Here is a 23,596-nt window from a genome sequence, read left to right on the forward strand (position 1 = left end):
AGCCAAAATAATCTTGTCTTCCATAAACTAGCCACCCCGAAAAGTTTGAAGGAATGGGAGAAGGAAATAAGAGGAAGATAAAAAGATAGAGAACAATTATGTGGAAAATTTTGTGCATTAAAAGGCTTATGCGAATTTTTGTAGATTAGTATGTCACAATAACCATCACTAACTATGTATAGCACTTTCCTTCCTGTGTTAACGTGTTTGAAACACTTCTGAACCTTATAGATGACCAGTTTAATAACTTTAGCAGGACATCTTGATTTGTATTAAGGTTATCCAAAAAATTAAGTTCCGTATAAATAGTTTACTGCTCTTTTCAATAGTCCAATAGATTACACTTGCAGGACAAAAAAGTCAAATAAAACCCTATAACACCTAACGGAGTCCAAGTCCAAACGAAATCCACGAAGAAAAATGACAAGAAAATCAAGAGAGAAATAGCATCTACTAAAAGTATCCTGTACAAAGATAAAACACTTCAACAAGATATGCCAATTACATGGCCAAGTTGTGTTAGTCATGCCTTCCAGCCAAAACCCATGTCATCATCAAGATCACTGTTAAAAAAGGGGTTATCCGCGAAATCATGGCCAATATCCTGAACCACATCTTGCAAATGTAGACTTTGCGGCATATCAGATGTTCTTGGGTTGAATCCACTGTTGCCAGCAGCGGCAGAAGAATCACTGTTTGAAGCTGTTTTGAAGCTATTATTCCTCGACATGGGTCCATTGTTTCGTGGAAGATTGGCAGAACCTCCGCTTAAGGATGGAGTATGGCCACCAAAACCCATTGCATTCTTTGCCATATTCCCATTTGCATTGGGTCCACCAAGAGGCTGTGATTGCATTCCCCCATTGTTATTTGACATTTCCTTCACTAGTTGGTGGATCATCTGCTGCTGCTGCTGTAGAGCTTGATTTCCTTGGGACCCCTGTGAATGATTTTGTTGCAGTAAACCATTTGCACTTAATGTGCGTTGTTGGAGGAGTTGTGGTGACTGCTGCGAGGTTAGATGGGAACCTGGGAAACCACCTACAGAAGAGTTTTGCATTGAGCCTGGAATCAAAGAAGGACCAGCTCCTTGCAAAGCAGAAGAGGGACTCGGGCTAGAATTATTGAATGAGGATCCTTCTCGCTGAAGGGAGCCAGGGCTAGAATTCATTGAATTTTGTCTCACGAGAAGACTTTGGTAGTTGGTAAGTGCTAAATGGGATGACCCACTCAAAGCACCACGACTAACCACATTTTGACTGTTGTTTATCTGGTTGTTCAATCCAGGATTCATTGCCATCAGCTTATTGAGTGTATTTCTATCAGTTGGCAGACCATGAACATTTGCCATCTGCTCCATTTCCTGCATCTTTTGCATCTGGAGCTTTGAGGCTGTTGTTAGTAGAGGATAATTTTTCAAACACTCTGCAGGCAAGGTCAATGGCAATGTAAAAATATAATTCCAAAAGCCAAAAATTAAAACAATAGAGGGTAACCTCATTATAAAAACTACACGCAAATTACCTATTGCCCCAACTCTGTGCTCTGCACAGATATCTATTAGGTCTTTCATGCTGTTGACAACCTCCGAAATCTGTCAAGCATTGTAGCAAGTAATTATAAGGGTTGAGAAAATACATAGCATAACAAATCAGAGGTTTTCTCTATAGTACTCAACACTGTACAGAAATTTTGAGCTAGAACTTAATAGCATACCTGCAGACATCTCACATATCTTTTAGAAAAACCCAAGTCATTAAGCGATTGCAACTCCAAAATCTTTGCAAGCTGGCGCCCTGCTGTCAATACCCTGATGCAAAATAAACATTATTTTAAGCTTTGAAGCTTGAGCCCAGTCTCATTGTAAATGCTTGTTACCTAGATGTGACATACTGTTGTAACCAGCAGAAACTTTTTAACCAAGCATTGCTTATACATTTGGATAGCCATTCAGTAAACCCAATAAATATGAAGAAACATATTTTGCACCATATCCTTTATAGAGTTGTTTTTATCCATCTATATACCAAAATCACAGTATGCACCATTCCAAGAATACAACATCACACAAGCTGTGCAGCAAAAGAGAAATACATAGACTGAGAAAGATTTGCTAAAAACACCAAACATTAAGGAACAACAATGCATTAACTTACATGTTGCTGTTTGCTTGCAAATCTTGCTGAGAAACCCCATCTGCTCCACTTTCAGCAATTGTACTCTGGCACTTTTGAGCTACCTGTACTAATTGGTTGACCTGCAAATTTGTGAATCTTGAGTTAGCAGCCAAATCAATACCTGTATACTGCCATACCAATCAACCTTCAGACAGGTGAGCATTTTCTTTCTATGCATCACCTCTAAGGCATTTAAACCTTTCAACTTTAATTTCATTGATCTCCCATTCATGAAATAAGAAGGGAAGTTCCATTAACGCCTATCAATTTCCCTACCCAAATTTCAATATTACTACCGTCAAGTTCACCAAATTTCACTTCAGCATTCAGTCCTGACAAATATGATGGTAGAATTCAAGCATATAAAGAGTTAATTATGCAACAATCATGCACATTCAGAATTTTTTTTTGCAGAAATATTCTGACTATGCAAAGTAAACCACTAGGGTAGTCCCTACACTCCCAGCTACCAAAAAACCAAGCACCAAATGAAGATCTACATAACAGAAATATTCTATCAAATAGCACCATCATCTACTAAAAACAAAGAATGACTGCTAAAGTGAAAAGCATTCTAAAGGAAGCAGAAACATACCGGTGGTGCAACCAACCTTCGAGGGAGAAGTTCTTCATGCCGCCTTGCACAGAACTCCCAAGATAATATCTGTGCAAATTAACAAGAACTTCAGGAGGTCATTATTATATAAAAATGATTCAAATAGAAAATGTACTAGACTATGATAACAATTGTGTAACCTTCAAATCTTGAGTGAATATGATGCGTAGTTGACCTTCACGAACAACTCGAAGCTGCTCATATACACTCTCTTGAACTGCTTTTGCATATTCTAACATCATCGCACCAGAAGAAAATCTTATTTCACGTGGCAAGTCCAGAAATAAAAGTTCATCAATCACACCACCACCAAATTTGATTTCATCAAGTCTAGGTAATACTTCATAAGTTGCCTCTGTAAAAAAATCCATAATGGGCATATTAGTATCTGAGATTTACATCAGAAATTAAAAGAAATATCCAATGCACAAATTGTGTATCTAACACTATTGCACGCTTGACTCAGTTATTTGACCAGCCTATTAAAGGTTGCAGTTAGTTCAGTTAATTTTTTCTGAGACCAAGGTTAAACCTTAGTAACAACAATTAAGAATGTGATCACTGGCCACTGGTCATCGGTAAGCACTGACTTCACAAGGAAAATTAAACAAATGAAATACAAATTGGAATTGTATAATGAAACTAAATTCCCATAATAACATACTATAGAATCACAACACAAGGGCCAGTTTTGTTTGATTGGAAGTGAATCTTGTGTGATTACTTATGACAACAGGAATAAATGAATTAAAAATCCAACCATACAGGCTCCTATATTTCCTTATATGAATACTTACCAAATCCCCTTCCAGATTTACAACCACATATGTCACATTGCCATGCATCCTGAACAAAGAAAAAATCCATGTCACAATGTATGCACTCATCAAACATTCAATAGCACTAACAGATTAAAAGGGAAAAATGGCGTAGACCTAAAATAGAAAAGAATATAAATGCAATAATTTCAAATATAGCTCTGATTTGGCAAATTGGCAGGCATTCTTAGAGTTGTCAACCATTACATAATCAGGTGATACACTCAAAAAACAGTTTGAAAGGAAAATTTTGTAAATGATTATCAGCAAATATTAAGGCATCGCCCTATTTATATGAAAGCAAGACATAATAGTCAAGGATAAATAAAAAGTGCAAAGATTACCGTAGCTGCTTGGGGGAAAACACCAAGTGCATGATGCCCAACATTGTTATATAACGACAAGCACCACCGTTTCTTTGCACGAGGAGAATAATATTCAGCCACAAATTTTCTCCAATAAGCAATACTATTATCCTGAAAAAATAAATCAAATGAGAGTAAGTAACTAAGGTTGAAATTCAAAAATACCCAAAGCATAAAACAATGTGCTCACATATAATTAAGCTCCTGAAGCAAAAGGAATAAACTTTATAAAGAAAACAAAAACTAGATAGATGATATAGTGAATATAGATTTGACACTATAGTCATCACATGCAGCAAAGAAACAACTCACATTTGGCCGTTGCCTTTGATGATAGAGATACTGCATCAGTCGACGAGCACAAACCCCACTGACACCATTGTCACATGGGCGCTTGACAGCAGAAGAGGGCTGCATCACTTGTTGCTGTAATTGCTGCCTCAATTGCATTTGTTGTTGGTGCTGCTGCTGCTGTTGCTGTTGCTGTTGTTGCTGCAAGTGCACTCTCTGTAATTGGGGCATTGACTGAAAGATTTGCTGTTGTCTCAGTCTCTGCTGTTGTTGAAGTAAAGCCTGTAACTGTGGATTACGACCCTGCAATTGCATGGAATCTTGTCTCTGAAGAATCTGTTGTATAACCTGATGCTGCTGCATTAAATCTTCCTGTTTGATATCCAGTCTAGGTTTCTTTGACAGCTGAGATGCATTATTTGGATCATGAATGAAAGACCCAGGGACATGTGCACCCATATGGAGGGAAGAGGGGCCAGTTTGAGATGCAGGCAACGATGTAGCACTTGAAGCACCCTGCAGCTGCTGCTGATTCTGCTGCAATTGTTGAGGATTCTGATCTTGATGAGTGCTCTGTTGCACTACAGAGGAACCATCAATCACTGATGAGCCAGAAATACTAATATTATTTGATGTAAATGACATGGGTGAGGCAGGTAATCGTAAGTATGAGTCCGTGTTAACACTGGCACTTCTCTGCAAATGGGGGCCACCAGAGAGGGCAGAATTTGCATCTGTGACTAAAGAACTAGCTCCAACACTTGGTGCTGAGTTTGCAACACTGTTCAAAACTGCATTATTCATATCCCCAGAAACTGGACCCAGGTTTGTTCGACGGGCTCCCGTAACTGTGCTAGACGAGTTAACAATTGATGAGCTTAAGTGAGTGTTAACTACACTCTGTGACTGCCCATCTCCTTGAAAGAAAATTCCAGAATGTGAAGATGATTGGGTTAACCCTCCTGTCACCCGCGAAGGTGTCATTGGGGGCATCCCCCTTTGGTGACTGCAGTCTGTGTAGCTCTCCAGAGCCGCACTGGTATTTAATATATTCTAAAATAGCCCATGAACTCTACGAAACAGACGGTGAGAACCCCTGATAGAATTGTTTCTATCTCTTCTTAAAACTCCAAGTTTCACTCTATTCCAAAACCTTTTACCAAACCCATCAACTCCCGTTCAACCAAATGCACCCAGAATTGCTCTTCCTTCTGAACACCGAACAATTGCTGATTTAAATCTAACGAAAAAAGCACATATACATATTCATTAGTACAAGGAAAACTTCAGCTAAATCAAATAAAAACGACCAAACCCAACAATTGACCAACACCCTTTTCCAAAAAGAAAAATCACAAACCAACAATCCCACACACCAAATCCTTTTTCTAACCGCTTTACCTGCTCTTAAGGGAGGTATTCGCTTCAAATAGAAAAGAGAGGTAACAGTTAAAACTATTAAGATATGTCTAAATCCACTTGCTTTATTTCTCATCAGAGCTATGACTGCTCACTTTTCCATCTAAAATGAATCAGAACCCAAATCCATCAATATATCATAGTGATAAAATAAAATCCGATACTCTAAATTTACACATTCAAAAGCCCTAAAACCCAAAATCAAATTCAAAAACTTTACAAAGGAACCAAAAAGAACAAACTGGAACCCCAAATTCATTCCTGGCATGCACAATAATTCACAACCATCAACAAATTGCGAAGTAAGCAAAATACGAGAATGTCCCCCAAACAACAGAAAACGCAAACCTTAAACCTAACACCACCAAAATCAAAAATTAAAACAGCAAATAATTTATAATTCTCTACACGAATTTAAAATACAAAAAATAATTATTCACTCCAAGATCGATCAGTAACTGGAAAATTGAAAAACCCCAATGAAGCTTGGGGAACAGTTCAGTGCCAAAACGAACTGTTTGGAACTACTCACAGAGAAACCGCGAGCTGAGGAGAGAGAGGAAGCGAACGGAAGCGCAATGAATTGGAATCGCAGAGAATGAGAAAGGAAAAAGAAAGAAGGATGCGAAAATTAGAGAGAAAAGAGTTTATAACAATGTGGGAGTGACCGGTGAACCGATCACGCGCTATCTTTCACCTGCAGTGGCAGGTCATAATTGAGACACGTGTCACTAAAGTGACTGTGGTGATTAGTCGGTGAAAAATGTGCAGCCGCTTCGAGACCGCATTGCTGACATGGCTAGTTTCAATTGGAAGATAGATTTTAGCAATGAGAGAAACTGTGTGCAGGTAATTTCACTCACTATCCATTGTTTAGTTCTTATACTTTGTAGTCTAAAAGTCGTTTAGTGTCTTATCTTTAATGGTGTTTATTATATATATACATATATATGGGATTTAATAAAAAAAAATAGTTATTTTTATTGGTTTAAGGTTGAAATGGATGTGATTAAGCTGAAAATTAAACTAAATATATTTAATTTGGACTATCATACTAACACACTCAATATGATATCTAATACCAAAATAAATTAAATTGGTTAGGGAATCCAAGAATTGAAATCACATTGAATTTTTTTTAAAAAAAATACTCCTATATCAACAAAACTCAAATGCAAAGTTTTAATTGAATCTTTTATAATTTCAACTCAAATATTTATGAATTTTGTTTTGTTATATGATCCAACATTTTCCAAAAAAATAAGGAGTGCCCTTAAGTTATGACCTGTTTGTTTTTACTGATGGAGTTCAAGCACGGATGGACGAGTGAGTTTTTCCTTTGTTTGGATCCACATATTTGAAGACGGTGCAGATGTAAAGTGAGTTGCATCCTTTTTTTTTTCTTTCATAGGTAAAGATTACCACAGATGTACATGTAGGATAATAGCAATTTACTTCAATACCCTCTTTGATAGGAAAATCGATTATCATTTGTTGTGCAAAAGAAGGTATAATCGATTTTGATAGTTTGGTGGTACAGTATGGTTGAGAATCCATTTTGGCTTCTGAACATATATATGTAAGAGAATTGATTTTCTTGGTTGTCTTAGAATCGTTTTCTCTTGTTCATTTGTTGTTTTGTTGTCTTGTTTTTTTTTTTAAGTTTAAAAACCTTGTATTAAATATTACATAATTTATTTAATAATTTTAAAAATATTTATTATACTATTAATAACAACGTATAATTATAAATAATGAAAACAATAAACAATAAATATATAAAATAATAAATATCATTTTTAATGTATTTAATACATTTATTTCAATTTAACACAAAAATATTTTTTATTATATTTTAAAAAAAATATTAAAAAATACAAGTAATTATGAATATTATATATTAAAAAAATAATTAATTCAAATCTACACAAAAAAATATATCATAAATTATTATTCAAATATTTTTAATAATAATGATAAATTTGTAAACTTACATTTTACATCTTTAATAAGAAATGCATAAGAGTGTTTAAAAGAATTACTTAAAAATATAATAATTATTTTAACGTAGATTTCATTTGCTTAAAAATAAAAAATAATTTCTTTTAAATATTTTTGTTCAATTTAGAAAAAAAAATTAATTTAAACCAAGTCAAAATATATTATAATTTCGTATTATAAGATAAACTTTAAAGTATATTTCTGTTTATAAATAATTATTGTAAACCAAATGATATTTTATATAGAAGATATTATTATAAAAATATAATAATTTTAATTTTGTTAATTTTATTTAGATTTTTTAATAATTAATATAATTTATAAGTATTTGGTTTTTACTAATTATTATGTATATTTATTAAAGAGAAAATTAAAATTTATATACAATGAAATTTGAAAAAATTATTAAAAGTTTTAAATTTATAAAATAAAACCCTCTTTTCAAAATAATTAAATATTAATATTTTTTTAATAAAATAATTACTAAAATTCAAACAGCTATTCATTTATCATAATTAAAATTTATTATAAAGTTATAATTTTTTTATTCCCCACTTATTATACTCATAGGACTATTTAGCCTAAAAGTATTGTAGACAGAAGTGACTGTTTACACCGGTCACACAGTACCAGGTCACCTGTAGTGGGCGGTCACATGTCGTACTTGGAGTTTAATGGTGATGGATCCGCACGCAGCCGTGCATAAACCTGATTGATGAGGTGGCTCTATTTTTGTCGGGAAACTCTTTGTAGGTGATTATCCCTCCAAAACGAATTTGGTTATAAAATTTTAGGGGGAAATTGAATTTCAACAAATTTCTAGTTATGATTAATTTTTACGAAAATAAAAATTTAATATACATAAATAATTTTAGATGAATTAAAATTAAAAAAAAATGATAAATTGATTAATTAATTTTTTTCTCTTCTTATTTGAGTTTTTCTGATTATTTAGGTTTTTTATTTTCTTCCATGTGTTGGGATAAGAGGGGTGATGATTTTCATATAAAAGTTAAAATTCACTTATGGTAGTTACAAAAGAATGAATTTTCCAAAAAAACAGAGTTGCTTAAAATAAAATGCAAAAAATATTAAAAATAAAAATTATTTTATTTGATACGAAAAATTTGATATGATTCTTAAGAAATTAAGAAAAGACTGAAGAGATATATTGTATATAAAAATAGTTCTTTAACATTAATTTAAAAATTAAAAAATAATTTTATTTTTTAAATAATTAACATGAATGACAAAATACTTAATTGTTCTAATAAAATGAGATAGATAAAATAAGGATAAAATAAGAAAAAAATTATATATACCAAAATAACAATTATAAAGAGAAATTTTTTTTATATATAAATATAAATATTTATTATTGTAATTTTAATATATCATAAATATATTGAAATTATTGCTTAAATAAAAATAATTTTTTTTTAACTAATTTATGTGTTTATAGTGAGTATTTGTATTTTACACACACAAAAATTAAAATGAACTATTTTTTTATATTATAAACTAATAATTTAATTAGAATATATAAATAATGTATTTTATTCACATTCGCATCTAATCATAAAGTAATATATTTTTAAAAATATTATTTTTATAAAATAAATATTATAATCTATCTTCTCCACCAAGTCAACCAAATTAATATCAAAATGTACTTTCATTTATATTTTATATGTCAAAATAAAGATCAATACCCATTCATTAATTAAAGATATGAGTGTTGAGCCACATGCATCAACAATCGGTTTATAATAAATATTTTAAAGTTATGTCAATCGTATCGTAATTTCTAATTAGTAGATAATATAATAAAATAAACACTAACAACACGTGAAATTAGATTAAATTAAATATTTTTAAAATATATTATTAGCATCTTACTAGCAAAACAGGAATTAATTTCTGTTTTTATTCTTATATATTTTAATTACTGTATAAATTTAATAATTCTCAGTTTGATTTAGAATTCAAATTTTACTTAACCAACAAAACATGTATATTACAAGGCTGATTTTCATTTTAAAAACATTATTTTAAACTAATAAGTATCCAAATATTACACAAGTAATAAATAAATAAATGAAATATTGAAAATAAAATTAAAAAATAGTTTAAAATTTGTTGATTTATTTTAGTTAGTGATAAAAACATAAATTAGAATAGTCAAGTTGAACGATAATAATTTTAGAGGTGATTCTTTAATCAAAATGGTTTTAGAAACTTTTCTTTCAACTTTTTACAATTTATATTATTCTGATTTAATTTAAATCACTTCAAATCAATTATGATTTAAAGTTTAAATTACTTAGTTGAATTTTTTTATTCATAGTTATATATGTATTTTATAAGCTTTAGTTAATTATTTGTTATCATTTGAATCTTATCTAAAATATGTGGTTCTTAAAGTTTGTATTTCTCTCAACAAAATTCAAGTAATTAATAGATATTTTATTATTATTTTGTTAAAACTCTCAATAGTTTGATTGAATTCCTCTCTTAATTGTTAATATGTGTACACTTTTTTGATAAATTACATTTTTTAACAAATAAATGTATACAATGAGGATGGCAAAATGGAGCAGGATGGGTTAATTTTTTGAATCCGTCAACCCGCTTCGATCCTACCTTTTTTTTTAATTTTAACACTTATAAAGATATATCTTATGCTTTTGGAATAAAAATTGGTGGTGATCAATGTTTTGTATAAAATTTTATTTACATTGATTTCTTTATACATCATTTGATTCATTAAAGTATTGTTGATATTTACTTTATTTTATTAGGCATTAAACATTCTTTCATTAAAATATTAAAACTTAATTTAATTTTATTGTTCTTTCTTGTATTTTTACTGTTCAAAAAGTGGTATCAATAATTATAATCAAGTAAATAGGTATAAACACACAAAAAAATAAAGAAAAAAAATTAAAAGTTGAAAAGCAACAGGTCAACCCGCCAACCTGTCCTATGACGGGTCAGGTTACTATTTCCAACCCGTCCTGCCCAACTTTTGGCGACCCAATGATAGGTCGGGCTAACCCGTTTTCTCGCCCTTAGTACACAACTTTCAACCTCAAGTCGAGTAGGCAAAAAGGTATATATAGCGAAAAACCTATAAATAAATTATGACATAGATTGTGTCAAATCGGTTTAAGGCCTTTTTATCCCTTATCATTTTGCCCTTTTTAAATTACCTTACAAGTTATTGTTTACGCGATTGCATAAGTTAAAAAATGAATCAATGTATTGTCGCACGGTGTTAGAAGGGGACAGTAAATATTTCTATTTCTAATCGAGATGGTGGAGGTAAATGTTTTTCGTTGATGATAGAAGTGAGAAAGGAAATAAGAATAGCGGAGAGGTTTTTCATTTTATTCACAGTGAGAGATATATTTTATAAGTTCTAATTAATTGTTTGTTATCTTTTGAATCTTATCTAATAATCTTTAAAGTTTATATTTTCCTCAACCCATTTCAGCTTTTAATAAACACATATAATATTAAAATCATTTAAAAAAAATATTCAATTAATTTAATGAAAGTAAAATATAAATCAAAACAGTAGAATTCGATGCGAAAAAATTTAAAAGTCTTTCTTTGAGGCACATGTTTTCATAATATTTTCTTTCATTTATAGAAATGCTTAGCATTTTTTCTGTTTGATATATCATTTTAAATATTTCTGGTTAAATTTAAATTACAATATTTATAGTTTTAATTTAAATTACAATATTTATAGTTTTAATTTAAATTACAATATTTTAAAAATTAAAGAATTAAAATATCATTTTATCATAATATAAAATATTTTTTGTAAATTTAAAATATAACATATATGTAAAAATATTTATTCACTATAATTTTTTAATCTCACTATTGATATGTATATAATGTAAGATTCCAAGTCTCAGTTTGTTTCATTGGAAATATTGTTTACAAAAAGGGATGAATCTCTATATCAACTATTTAGATCCAGTGATGTGCGTATAAGTGTGAGAAAGGAGATTCGCGTGAATAGTGAAAATTATGTCCCCTCTGTCAAATATTCATGCATTGTATTGTATATCTTACTTTCCTAACATGAATTTTATATATTTTCTTATGTTTTTAATACAATAATGAACCATTTAATAAATTTTAACTACAGAAAAAGAATAATTTAAAATTTATATTTTATTTTGAAAACTCAAAATATGACATCTTATTGGAATTCAACATTCGGCCAAACGTGTAGTTTTCAAGGATATGTATGGTATTTAGCAAATTTAGATGATGATGTTCTCTGTTGAGCCGTTGGATTGAATTGTTGAAATCTGATTGAACATTTGAAAAGGGTGTAGCGGTTTTAAAGTACGCACGGATGTTTTTTAGTATTCAGATATTTAGTGTTTTTGTATGAATGGCATAAGTGGTTATTAGACAGAGACGTGAAATCACGTGCAAAAGGTGTGGCTAGTCCAACACTATCAATATTAAAAAACATGATAAGATAACATAAAAGGTGGTTGAATTAATTTATTATTCTACTCATTTCTTTTATTAAATTATTATATAAGTTTTTTTAATTCTTAATTTAAATTTTTTGAATTTTATTCTAATTCTCATATTTTTAAAGGATATATATTTGTAACTTCCTTTAAAATCATCTTTTCACTGGACAATTTTATATTTTAATAAATAAAAAACAAATTGTTTATTTATTTAATAAAATAAATAATTATTATTCTTTTTTTTTCAAAATAACTAAATGACTTTCTTTCTAAATAATAGCTATATATTTTTTAATATTATTTTTATAAAATTATATATATATATATATATTAAAATATATTATTTTTCTATTTTTTAATTAATTATTTATAAATTTATATCTATATATAAAGATGATTCTTTCTCAAAACCGTATTTTTACACAATTTTTTTTATTTTATCCTTATTAATATATTTTATTTTATTATTTTATCTTTTAAATTTAAAAACCATGAGAAGGAGTATTCATCATTTAATGTAAGTCATTTTAAAATATTTTTTTTTTAATTAATGTTAAGAGATAATTTATATACAAATTAACCTCAAATTTTTTTCCTAATTCCTTAATTTAAGGAACTAAGACACAGTCTTTACGGAATAATTTTTTTGGAATAAGAAGGAGGTAACAACAGAAAAAACACGAAATCTCATAAATAAATAAAAAATAACATTCATTTTCAGTCATGTTCTCCGCTGCTCTGCTCCACTCCACTTCAAACAAGTACATTCTTTGGTGAAGTCATTATTCTTTTGTAGTTAACATCAAGTTAATACCAACCTTAATCTGAACTTCATCACACTCTTTGATTACAAAACCATCAGCCAAAGAAAAAGAGAAAAAATTCAAAAAAGAAAAAAAAACTCAAATGTATTCCTTTAATAATTTATCCTTGTCAATATAATTAGTTTCATTATTTTTTTTTATATTTTGTAATTGTTTTTTTAGTTAAATTAATTATTTACAATAAAATAACTATCAACAATAAAATTATAAAAAAACATTTTATAGTTATTTCTTATGAACATTTTTTTTCTAAATTTAATAAATTTTTTATTTTAAATATTATGATATTTTATTTTAATTTTTTAATATTATAAGAAAAAAGTGGGCACACATGTGCATAGGGCATTTGTTTATACTTTGAGAAAGAATATATACTATTTGGTAACTATTGTGTGATATTTTAATTAGACAATTTTTTTATTTAATAAATATCTAATTGAATAAATTCTCTTTATTTTAAAATAACTAAATATTTTTTTTCTTTTTAAAAAAATATGTGTACTTTTTTAATACTATTTTTACATAAATATATATTAAATTATATTATTATTGATTTTAATTATTTATTTATAAAAATATATAATTATTCATAAAAATAATTAAATTATAAAAATTATATATATATATATAATAAAAATGTTAATACATAGCCAAAATAAATGTGTTTTCGCTAATATACATAAGGTGAATTAATACATGTTCATATATTATTTAATATAACATATTTACCTCTTAAAGTACTGGTATACATTTTCACTCAGAAAATAAACACAACAAATTACATCTAAATTAGTACTCAAAATATAGAAATTCTCAATTATATAATTATGATTATAAAATAATTTATCATACTCAATATTTTTTAAGAAAATCAATATTAAGCATGTCTACTTTTGTTCTCATTTTTCAATATCATGATGACATTTTACACCTACTCAATGCAAGATCCTACTCAATGCAAGATTCTTCGTGTCTATTGTTTTGATATCTTAATTTGTGTGATTAAGTTATCATTAGAGTTGAATATCTCCTTTTATGTAATAAGTTTTATGCTTAATACTTTGAATATTGGGATCACTATCCATCTTAAGTATCACACACTCATAATAGGTCATGATACCACTTTATGTATCCACACATAGTCACACTAAATCACAATATAATATATATATATATATATATATATATATATATTCATATGAAACATCCAAACACTATGTATATCGTATAAACAACAAATATTAATTAATTATATGGTTAATCATATTTGGCATCAAGTGTCATTCACTTGAGAAATTTTTCCCTACAAAAAGAAAAAAAATTGTCTCATTTTTAGTTAATTGAAAATCACCTAAATGAGAGAGATTTATCTCGCTCTCATTTTGCTTGAGAGGAAATCTATGGTTTTGAACAAGAGTATAAGAAAATATAAATTATGCAACAATGTACAACGAAACCAAAATTACATATTGCAAAATTTAATCATTTTTAACCACTACAAAAAATCGTATAAAAAGTGGCGGTTTTAATATGGCGGTTATTAATAACCGTCATAAATTTCAGTATAATATGTCATTTAACTAACCGCCACAATTATCTTTTAATTATGTCATTTTCAACTGTCACAATTATCCTTTAAAATAAAAACAAGTTTTACTTCCCTCATTATTCCCAATTAATTTTTAAAATATTCTTGGTAACCTAAACTTTATTCCCAATTATTTTTGAAAATTTGGTTTGACTATTGGGAAACGAAAGTTTCTTTCCTCTCTCTCCCTAAACACTCAAACCTCTCTTTGCCTAAACACTCAAACCCTAACGAAGTTGTACTTGCGAAATCCTTTGTGCTTCACGAAACACTTCATTATCCAAAATCACCACAATCGGCGCCTCTGCGGAAAGATTTGTTCATTATCTGAAAACAACTTTCACTTTTACACTTTGTTGCATTTCAATCTAACCAACCATATTTCATGTGGTGCTTGATGAGCATATATTTATTCATACTCACTAGCCTTATTCATAGATTATTGGACTATAATAATAAATAAATCCATTGTTTTAATTAATATTCTTGTAAATGGGTTTATTTGGGCCTTAACTATTATTATTGTTAATTTTGTGTTTTTAGAGTAAATTATCCGGAGGAAGCATCTACCTTTGTGAATGGGCGAGAAGAAAGAGAAAATAAAATTTACAATATCTCAGAAACAGAATTTGAAGCAAATCTTCTGCAAAATACAAGAATTCTGGAAAGTTGGAAACTTGGAAACTGTTAACAAAATATAAACTACAATATTTTCCCAAGATCCTTAGGGCAGAAAATCCTATAAAAGGACACAAGCATCAAGGAGAAGAGGGAGAACTTCATAGGATTTTATTTTCTCTTTCTTCTCCTCATAATTTGTTTTTCCTGTTTTGGTTCAAGATGCAACTTGGACTTTTGCATATTTGGCCCATTCACAAAGGTTCCTCCGGATAATTTACTCTAAAAACACAAAGTTAACAATAATAATAGTTAAGGCCCAAATAAACCCAATTACAAGAATATTAATTAAAATAATGGATTTATTTATTATTATAGTCCAATAATCTATGAATAAGGCTAGTGAGTGTGAATAAATATATGCTCATCAGTGCCACGGAGGTAGTAGAAGGAGGGAGGAGTTCTGCGACATTTGCATTTCAGCAAGGTAGCTTGTTTTGGCTTTAATTGATTTCATCAAGGCATTTGCATTTCAGAAACGAAATCGACGTATTATTCTTACAATTTTTATTATAATAGTGACAGTTAAAAATGTCACATTATACCTTATATAATGGCGTCAGAATCTTCTTCAATAAATTAAATTGTGACAGTTATAACGGACACTACTTACATATAAAAACCTTCACTTTAAACATAGTGTTAAAGTGACGGGTATTGCGGCGGGTAGCGTAAAACCGTCACATTAAACTTTTTGACAGCCAGTTCTATGACGATTTAGAAAACCACCACATGCGTATATTGTGGTAGTTATAAACCCCAGTTTCTACGAAAATAACCGCCACAATATACATTTTTTTTTGTAGTAAACCTTTCTCACATAAATCAATCATAAAAAAAACATTTTGTTTTGTATTTTAGAATTTAAATAAATAATTTATAACTCAAACTAACTACTGCAAATCTCTAATTCAATTTAACATATATATCACAATTAATCACATAACTTCATATATCAATTTTATAATTGTGTCATATATGATATATTGTTATATGAAGGTTAAGAAAGCATAAAAGATAAAAGAAACATGACAGAAAGAAGTAATGAGAAAACCATAAATTATTTTGCATGAGACTTGGAGATACAACATGTGTCAACTAAGAGATCAAACAAACTTGGACAATAATAACAAAAGAGCTTAGGAAAAGGTTGTGTATGAGGTTATAGTTGTAGTGTTATTACTAACTTTAAAGTCCAAATCACTTGGGAGAATGTTAAAAATCAGATCAAATTTTAGAGATCTTTATATGGAGTTGTTAGTATCATCCTTGGTCTTAATGAATTTAATTAGAATGGAACCAAGGATATGTTTAATATTCTTGTAGTTGTTCATACTATTATTGACTTATTCATTTTGTTTTCAAGTTGAATAAGGAAGTTATACATTTCTTATTCAAATTAATTTCAAGGATGGTATAATGAAGTGGTGTGCTAAAGAGAAGTAAATGGAGTAGAATTTATGCATTTAGAAATTTTCAATGTTACTATAGATTTGGAGGAACCAAACTCTAGTTCAAAAAGAAAAGGACAATGTTCAAGTTTTATTAGTACACAATTTATGCAGACAAAAAATTATATTTTAATATATATTTCTACTACTTGAATCATAATAATAAGCATATTCCACTTTGAGTTATTTTGAGACTTTATTGGAAATAACTGTTTTTATGATTTATATATGTAGCTTCTTATGGTTGATGGTTGTACATCAGTATGATCAATCAAGTTTACTGTGTTTTTGCAAGCAAAATATATGTTAAATAGAACTCAAACAATATGTTGAAAGTCTTATCAATTAAATGATAATTTTTTTATAAAACACATATATTAAATAAAAGAAAACAATGATTTGAACTCATTGCTTAGTTTTAAATTTTAAAAGTGAAGTGATATAGTTTAACACACTACATTTCAATTATGATTAAACAGAATTAAAAGATCTACCTTTCAATTATGATTAAATAGAATTAAAAGATCTACTTTCAATTATGATTAAACAGAATTAAAAGATCCACCTTTCAATTAAACAGAATTAGAAGATCTACTTGAAAACAATTCACATGTTTATCTTATTGTTATTGTAAAATAATTATATCTCATTAATAATATTTGTGTCTTTATAAAAAAATCTTATAATTATAATTTTTATAATTAGATGGTTTTATCATTATTAAATAATAAAGCAATTAGTAAATAATATTATTTTTTTTGTGTGAAATTGATCAATATTAATGTGGGAAAGCATTGATACTTGTATTTTAAAAATTATTTAAAATTAAAAAAATAAATTATTAGAAATTACTTAAGTATTTAAATTTGATTAATATTGCTTGTAAATAGAATTAATTTATTTAAAGTATAGAAAAATAAAATATATAATATATATTTAATCATCTAAATAAAATATTTAGAAAATAAGGAAAATTTAGTTGTAAGTAATTTAAATACAAATTTCTTTAAAAGTATTGAAATCTTCATCCAATTTTTTTTAATATGATTGACCAAATTCAATTCCGTTTTTTAGAAAAATATTATTTAAGCATTTAAAAAATAATTTTTTTTCTTTTAATTTATCTTAAAAAAACTTCTTATGTATCATTATACCAGAATTCTAAGAATAAAGTATAACGTTTCTAGAATAATTTCACCCCATGCAATAAATCTTTTTTGCAACTATCAAGGGAGTTAATAATGTAGTCTATATCTATACTATTAATGAAAAAAATATTTTATAATAATTATTTTTTACACAAATTCATACATTTTATCTTTTATAATGCTTATCCTTTTTATTTTTTACATTTTGCGACTGATTATATATATATATATATATATTAAACTTAATTAGCTAGCCAAAATAAATAAAAAAACTACCTTTAATAAAATTATAAAGATATATAGAATTAATTTTTTTATATGAACATTTTTTTTTATAATTTTTAGTAATATTTTTTATTTTAATAATTATTAGTAATTTACTCATTTAATGAGTAGTTGCATGTGTTTTTATTAATAGCGTTAAAATATTATTTTTTAAACAATTATGAGAGGTAAATATATAATAGAAAAAAGAAGGAGGTTTTATATAACTTAAAGAAATCTAAGAAATGATGAGTATAATTTATTCTTAAACTAATATACTTTGATGTTATAAATTCCAAATTTGATTTAGTAAAAACAACAGAGCTTTGTTTGGTTAAAGTATATCATGTTCTTGTTTAATAATTGACATTGCTCCAATTTTAAAGTTCTAAATGAATTATTGTATCTAGTGCTATTAAGAATGACATATTAAAAGAATATACCTGTGTATTTGGCTTATTTTTTCTAATGAGGAATTCAAAAAAATATTTAACATATTAAAAGAGTTAGAAGAAAATAAATCATGAAGAATTTAATACAAGATGAAGATAGGATGAAATAGATAGAAGAAAATAATTTTCAATAATCTTCTTTAAAAGTTAAATATTTTTCCTAAATAATATTTTTTGAATACTCCAAACAAAATTCTTTTAAGATTCTAGATAATTTATCTAAAAGAAATGTTTCTTCTAAAAAATTATATCAATATTTTATAATAAAGTAGTTAAATGTCATTGAGTAACCTCTAATTAACTTGAAAGCTAAGGTTTGTTAATGCACTTAATTACCTATCATTCATTAATTGAAAAAATGTTTTAACTTCTTACTCCTATTCTTCATTGTCTTGGCTAAGAAGTTTGCAACTTTTTCAATCCATCTTTATTATTAATTATTATCTTGTCTTTGATTCCATAAATATAAGTCTTCACTTATTATAAAATTACATTTGAAATATATGAAATTATTTTGTTTTGTATAAGATTAAATTAAATATTCAGAGAGTTTGATAATTTCATTATTGTTTTTCCATTCACTTTTTTTCTATATTACCTACTTATTTCTAACCAAGCTTAGGAATAGTTTTTCTAATATTTTGTAATAAAGAGTTTTGAAGGACACATGACAACAAATGAGGATTAACTGGATAAGAAAGCTTAGGGTTATGATTCTAATCACGCAATACAATTCCTTAATTCCTATTATAATTGCATTTCTAATTAATATTCAATTAATAACTTCTCTTAAATTAGTTTATATGTCTTAGTCAAACACTACTAATTATCTTTCTCTTAATTCAATTTCAAATTCGAAAAAGGATCATGCTTTGTTTGGATTGAGGTGGAGATTTGTGGAGGAGAGGAGAAAGTGGATTAGAAAAGATTAGAGGGAATGTGTGAGGTTGTTTGAATTGAGGAACGATAGAGTGAATTTGAAAGTATAGTTTATTGAGATTTGTAGCTGACCTGATAGTTAGGAAATAATTTGGAAATTATTTTAAAGGTGAAAAATGTAAATTTACAAATTTATCTTTGTCATTAAAAAATATTTTAATAATGAGTTAGGGTATATTTTTATTTTTGTGTAAGTTTGGGTTAATTATTTTTTTCTAATATATAAATATTTATAATTGCTCTTATTTTGTAATAAAAAATAATTTTGTATTCAATTCAAATAAATTTATTAAATATATTAAAATTTATAAAAGTAATATTTATTGTTATATACATTTGTTATTTTATATCATTATATTTTTTTTATATTATCATATAATTATATATGTTTTTTTATATTATCATTTATTTTATTATTTATAATTATATGTTGTTATTAATAGTATAATTAAATATATTTAAAATTATTAAATAAATTTATGTAATATTTAAATTTGTATATTATATGTATATAATTATAATAGTACAAAAATAAATAATACTATTAATATTTTGAATAATTATATATTTTAAAAATAATGTACAATTTAAACATAATAGCACGATAAAATTCACATATTTTCATAAATATTATGAAATATTAACTACCAACATGAAAAAAATTATATTTTATTTTTTATGTATAATTTTTTTTTTCAATTTGTATTCAATAAAAAAAAAATAACAACTTTCACTTATCATTAATAAACATTAGATTAACATGAGTGATTACAATAAATAAATGAAGTCATTAAATTAGAATATTAAATGATGTTGTGTCATGAGAATTTTAAAAAATTACAAACATAATAATGTCCAATAACACATTAAATTTAACTGACAATCAAAATAAGTTCAACATAAAAAATAATAATAACACAATAAAAATACAGTTAATGTTCCTTATTGAGTTTAAGCTGGTGAAGTGTATTTTCGATTCGGTCCAAATGTGTGTGGATAGTGTTGATATTTTCCAGCATATTTTGAATTCCCCCCAAATTTGTATTAACATCGCCGAATCATGGGGGATTTCGGGTTGAGGATGACTGCCTGCAACATGTTCTTGAGGTAATGAAATGTCTTCGTGTTCTTGTTCATGTTCATCGTCAGGCCTTCCAAGTTGCCACACACCATTGTCCTCAAAGATATTAATTTTCTTCATGATTTTTTCCCAAAGAAGTTATTCCACTCTAACGTGATTGATGACTTTCCGATCAAGTTCATGCCATATAACAACATGAGATGTGTGATATATGGAAGAAACATATCATTGTCACGACATTTTATCATATGTTGCATGATATAATGAGGCCAATTAATCATTACATTACTTTTTAGGCACCATAACATGAAAACATCTTCATAAACCAACTACGAGAAGTTGCTCCCCCGAGGACACATCATGTGCACCCATGTGTAATGAAGTAGTCTATCATTCATAGTCAAACTACCTACATTTCTTATATTTTGGTCCTGCACCTCTTCTCTTGTCATGGTTAATAGGGCTTTTTGACAATCAAAATGTATGTTCTCAGGGATGGTACCAGGGGTTAACAAGAGAACATCATATTTCAAATTTGCCATGTTCATCCAATCCCTATGTCTAATTATAATCTTGTGGGTGCCGATCTGAATAGCAAGGTAACCCTGTGTCGTTAGATGGAGATTTGAATAAAAAACCCTAACCATATCCTCATAATATGGTAGTTTTATACTAAGAAAGTTTTGCAATCCTTGGAAGTTCAAATATTCTTGAAACTGAAAACCAAATGTGGCAAAAAATTGGAAATATAATACTTTTGGAGGTATGTCTGGTCTTCCATGAAAATTTTCCTCAAATGCAACCATCTGACGTTTCGTTTGGAAATACTGGGAATAATCTAAAACACTCTCCCTCCTTTGTAATGGGATCATAGGAACTTCATCATCATTTCGTCTGCTTTTACCCTTACCCTTAGGCATTTTTTGCCTCTTTGTGGATGAAGATGCCATCGATAAAGAAATTAAAACCTATGATGAAAATGTTACGAAACAATGACAAAATAATAGTATATTAGAAAATATCCTCACACATAAATTTCAAATGAAAAACAGTTCAACAATAATAATAGTAGAAGTCAAATAAGAAGTACAATGTTTGTCTTAAATTAAAAGTAGATGCAATTAAATTACAAATTGAAGAACATAAAAATATAATTAAACATAATTTATTGATGCCGAGTCACGATGTTAAACAATTTTGCCATTCTTCGCACTTTCGACATACCAAATACTTGCATCGTAATAGCTGGATTTTCACAAAGAAAGTCGTAGCATTGGTCCATGACTGCTTCATCCTTAATATTTAAATCAATTAGCATGGACCAAATATCTGAAGACAAGTATTGATACGAACTCTTACGACGATCATTTTGTAAGTGTTCACCATAATAGTCATTCCGTCATTTGATTTCTGCAGCAATTTCTTGTGATGAAGTGGCTTGTACACGAGCAATGGCTAATACCTCATCAACGACATCGTTACCACGGTTCATGGAAGCGACACAATTTTGCAGGTTTGTATTCAACATATTGAACTATTTTCAATTACATCCACCATGGGGCATTTTCTCTTTGATCCCTTTGATGACAATGTCCCACCGGATGGTTGAGATGGCACAAATGGATTATTATTTGGATTGTTTATTGATTGAACATGCGCTACAGGTGAGCATGGAAGTTCGTGGTCTGCAACATTAAACTCTAGCGGCTCATGTATGTAGTCCATGTTATGATCGCCCAGGTCCACACTTAAATTTTGTGTGTGCACATGCCAATTGGGTTGTCCTTTGACCACTTCCAGTGGCCCTGTGGTTTGACCACAACTCCTCCATAAGATTGTAGTGTCGAATGGATTTGGCACGCCACTTATTAGCAGAAAATAATGGGATATTATCATCTTTAACAATTGGATATTGTCATCTTTAATTACTTTACTTGAATCAAGTTTTCTCAAAACTTCGTCCTCGACCTCGAAACATTTTGTGGCTTTGTTCCAACCAAAACCACTAAATAGGTCGTGGACCTCCCGCCACCTGTCCTTCAAACATTTTTGTTGACTCTTTACATTATTTTTCGTAATGGTAGGGAGTCCGGCCTCATGTAATGCAAGTAAAATGTTATAATATCCCTGAGTCGTCCAACTGCCATCGATTCTCGACCCTCTTCGTGCCTCGTCCACCATGGCATTAAGCAAGATAAAATCCATATCTGTGGTCCACTTTGTTGTGTGTGTGAACCCAATGGATGAACTTAGATGAAAACTTTTACTACGATCCATCTAAACAAACATTATGAAAGTTAGGACCAAATAGAGTAAGCATAATATAAAACAACATTTATTAAAGTATCAATTGTTTACATAATCTTGCCACATTTCATTTGCTATAGTGTCCCTAATGTGTGAACCTAGTCTATGATCATCGTCACGGACTTGAGAAGTTGAAACAATTATATCTTGTTGCAACAATTCACGATCCACTTCTTCTATTAAAGAGTCATCATTGTCCACCCCCCGAAGAAAGTTATGCAAAATACAACAAGCTAAAATAATATTTGTCATGGTATGCAAATCGTAATGTGGCTCAGTCCCACTAGCTATAATTGGGAAACGATTTTTCATGACATCAAATGTCCTTTCGATTACATTTCTAAGCAATGAATGACGATTATTAAACAATTCTCTCGCATCTTGTGGTCCTCTTCGAGAATACTCTTTCAAGTGGTATATAATCCCACGATAAAGTGTTAATATTTGTGTTTTTAACATAAAACTTGCATCGTCAAGATAGTATTTTCCTACAAACATTCCAAGGAAACATCCATTAGTTATGTATATTATCACCTTTGTATCTATTGTTATGAATTCTCAAACACCTTAAACTTGCCTTATGGATTAACCAAAGAATCCTCTCCTATGAAAGCCTCCTTCAATATCCTCGAATCTGAGGTTGTTCCTTCCCACCCGGCTAGAACATAC

At 28.5% G+C, this 23,596-nt stretch overlaps 1 protein-coding gene across 2 annotated transcripts; it reads right to left on the reverse strand.

The window, feature by feature from the left end:
* Positions 1–295: 295 nt before the first annotated feature.
* LOC137837680 (putative transcriptional regulator SLK2) lies at positions 296–6,383 on the reverse strand. Of its 2 annotated transcripts, none has more exons than XM_068646777.1 (10): positions 6,219–6,383; positions 4,289–5,507; positions 3,956–4,087; positions 3,591–3,639; positions 2,934–3,148; positions 2,773–2,841; positions 2,157–2,257; positions 1,717–1,810; positions 1,525–1,594; positions 296–1,425 (listed from the first exon to the last, which is right to left on the reverse strand). In XM_068646777.1, exons 2-10 carry the CDS (start codon positions 5,258–5,260, stop codon positions 524–526), a joined length of 2,604 nt encoding a protein of 867 aa, XP_068502878.1. In that variant the 5' UTR covers positions 5,261–5,507; positions 6,219–6,383; the 3' UTR covers positions 296–523. The 2 variants fall into 2 exon arrangements, with proteins under 2 accessions (XP_068502878.1, XP_068502877.1); XM_068646776.1 differs by having other exon boundaries at positions 6,146–6,310.
* Positions 6,384–23,596: the final 17,213 nt, after the last annotated feature.

The sequence above is a fragment of the Phaseolus vulgaris genome, chromosome 4 (assembly GCF_051622355.1).
Source record: "Phaseolus vulgaris cultivar YP4 chromosome 4, ASM5162235v1, whole genome shotgun sequence".
Taxonomy (NCBI): Eukaryota; Viridiplantae; Streptophyta; class Magnoliopsida; order Fabales; family Fabaceae; genus Phaseolus; species Phaseolus vulgaris.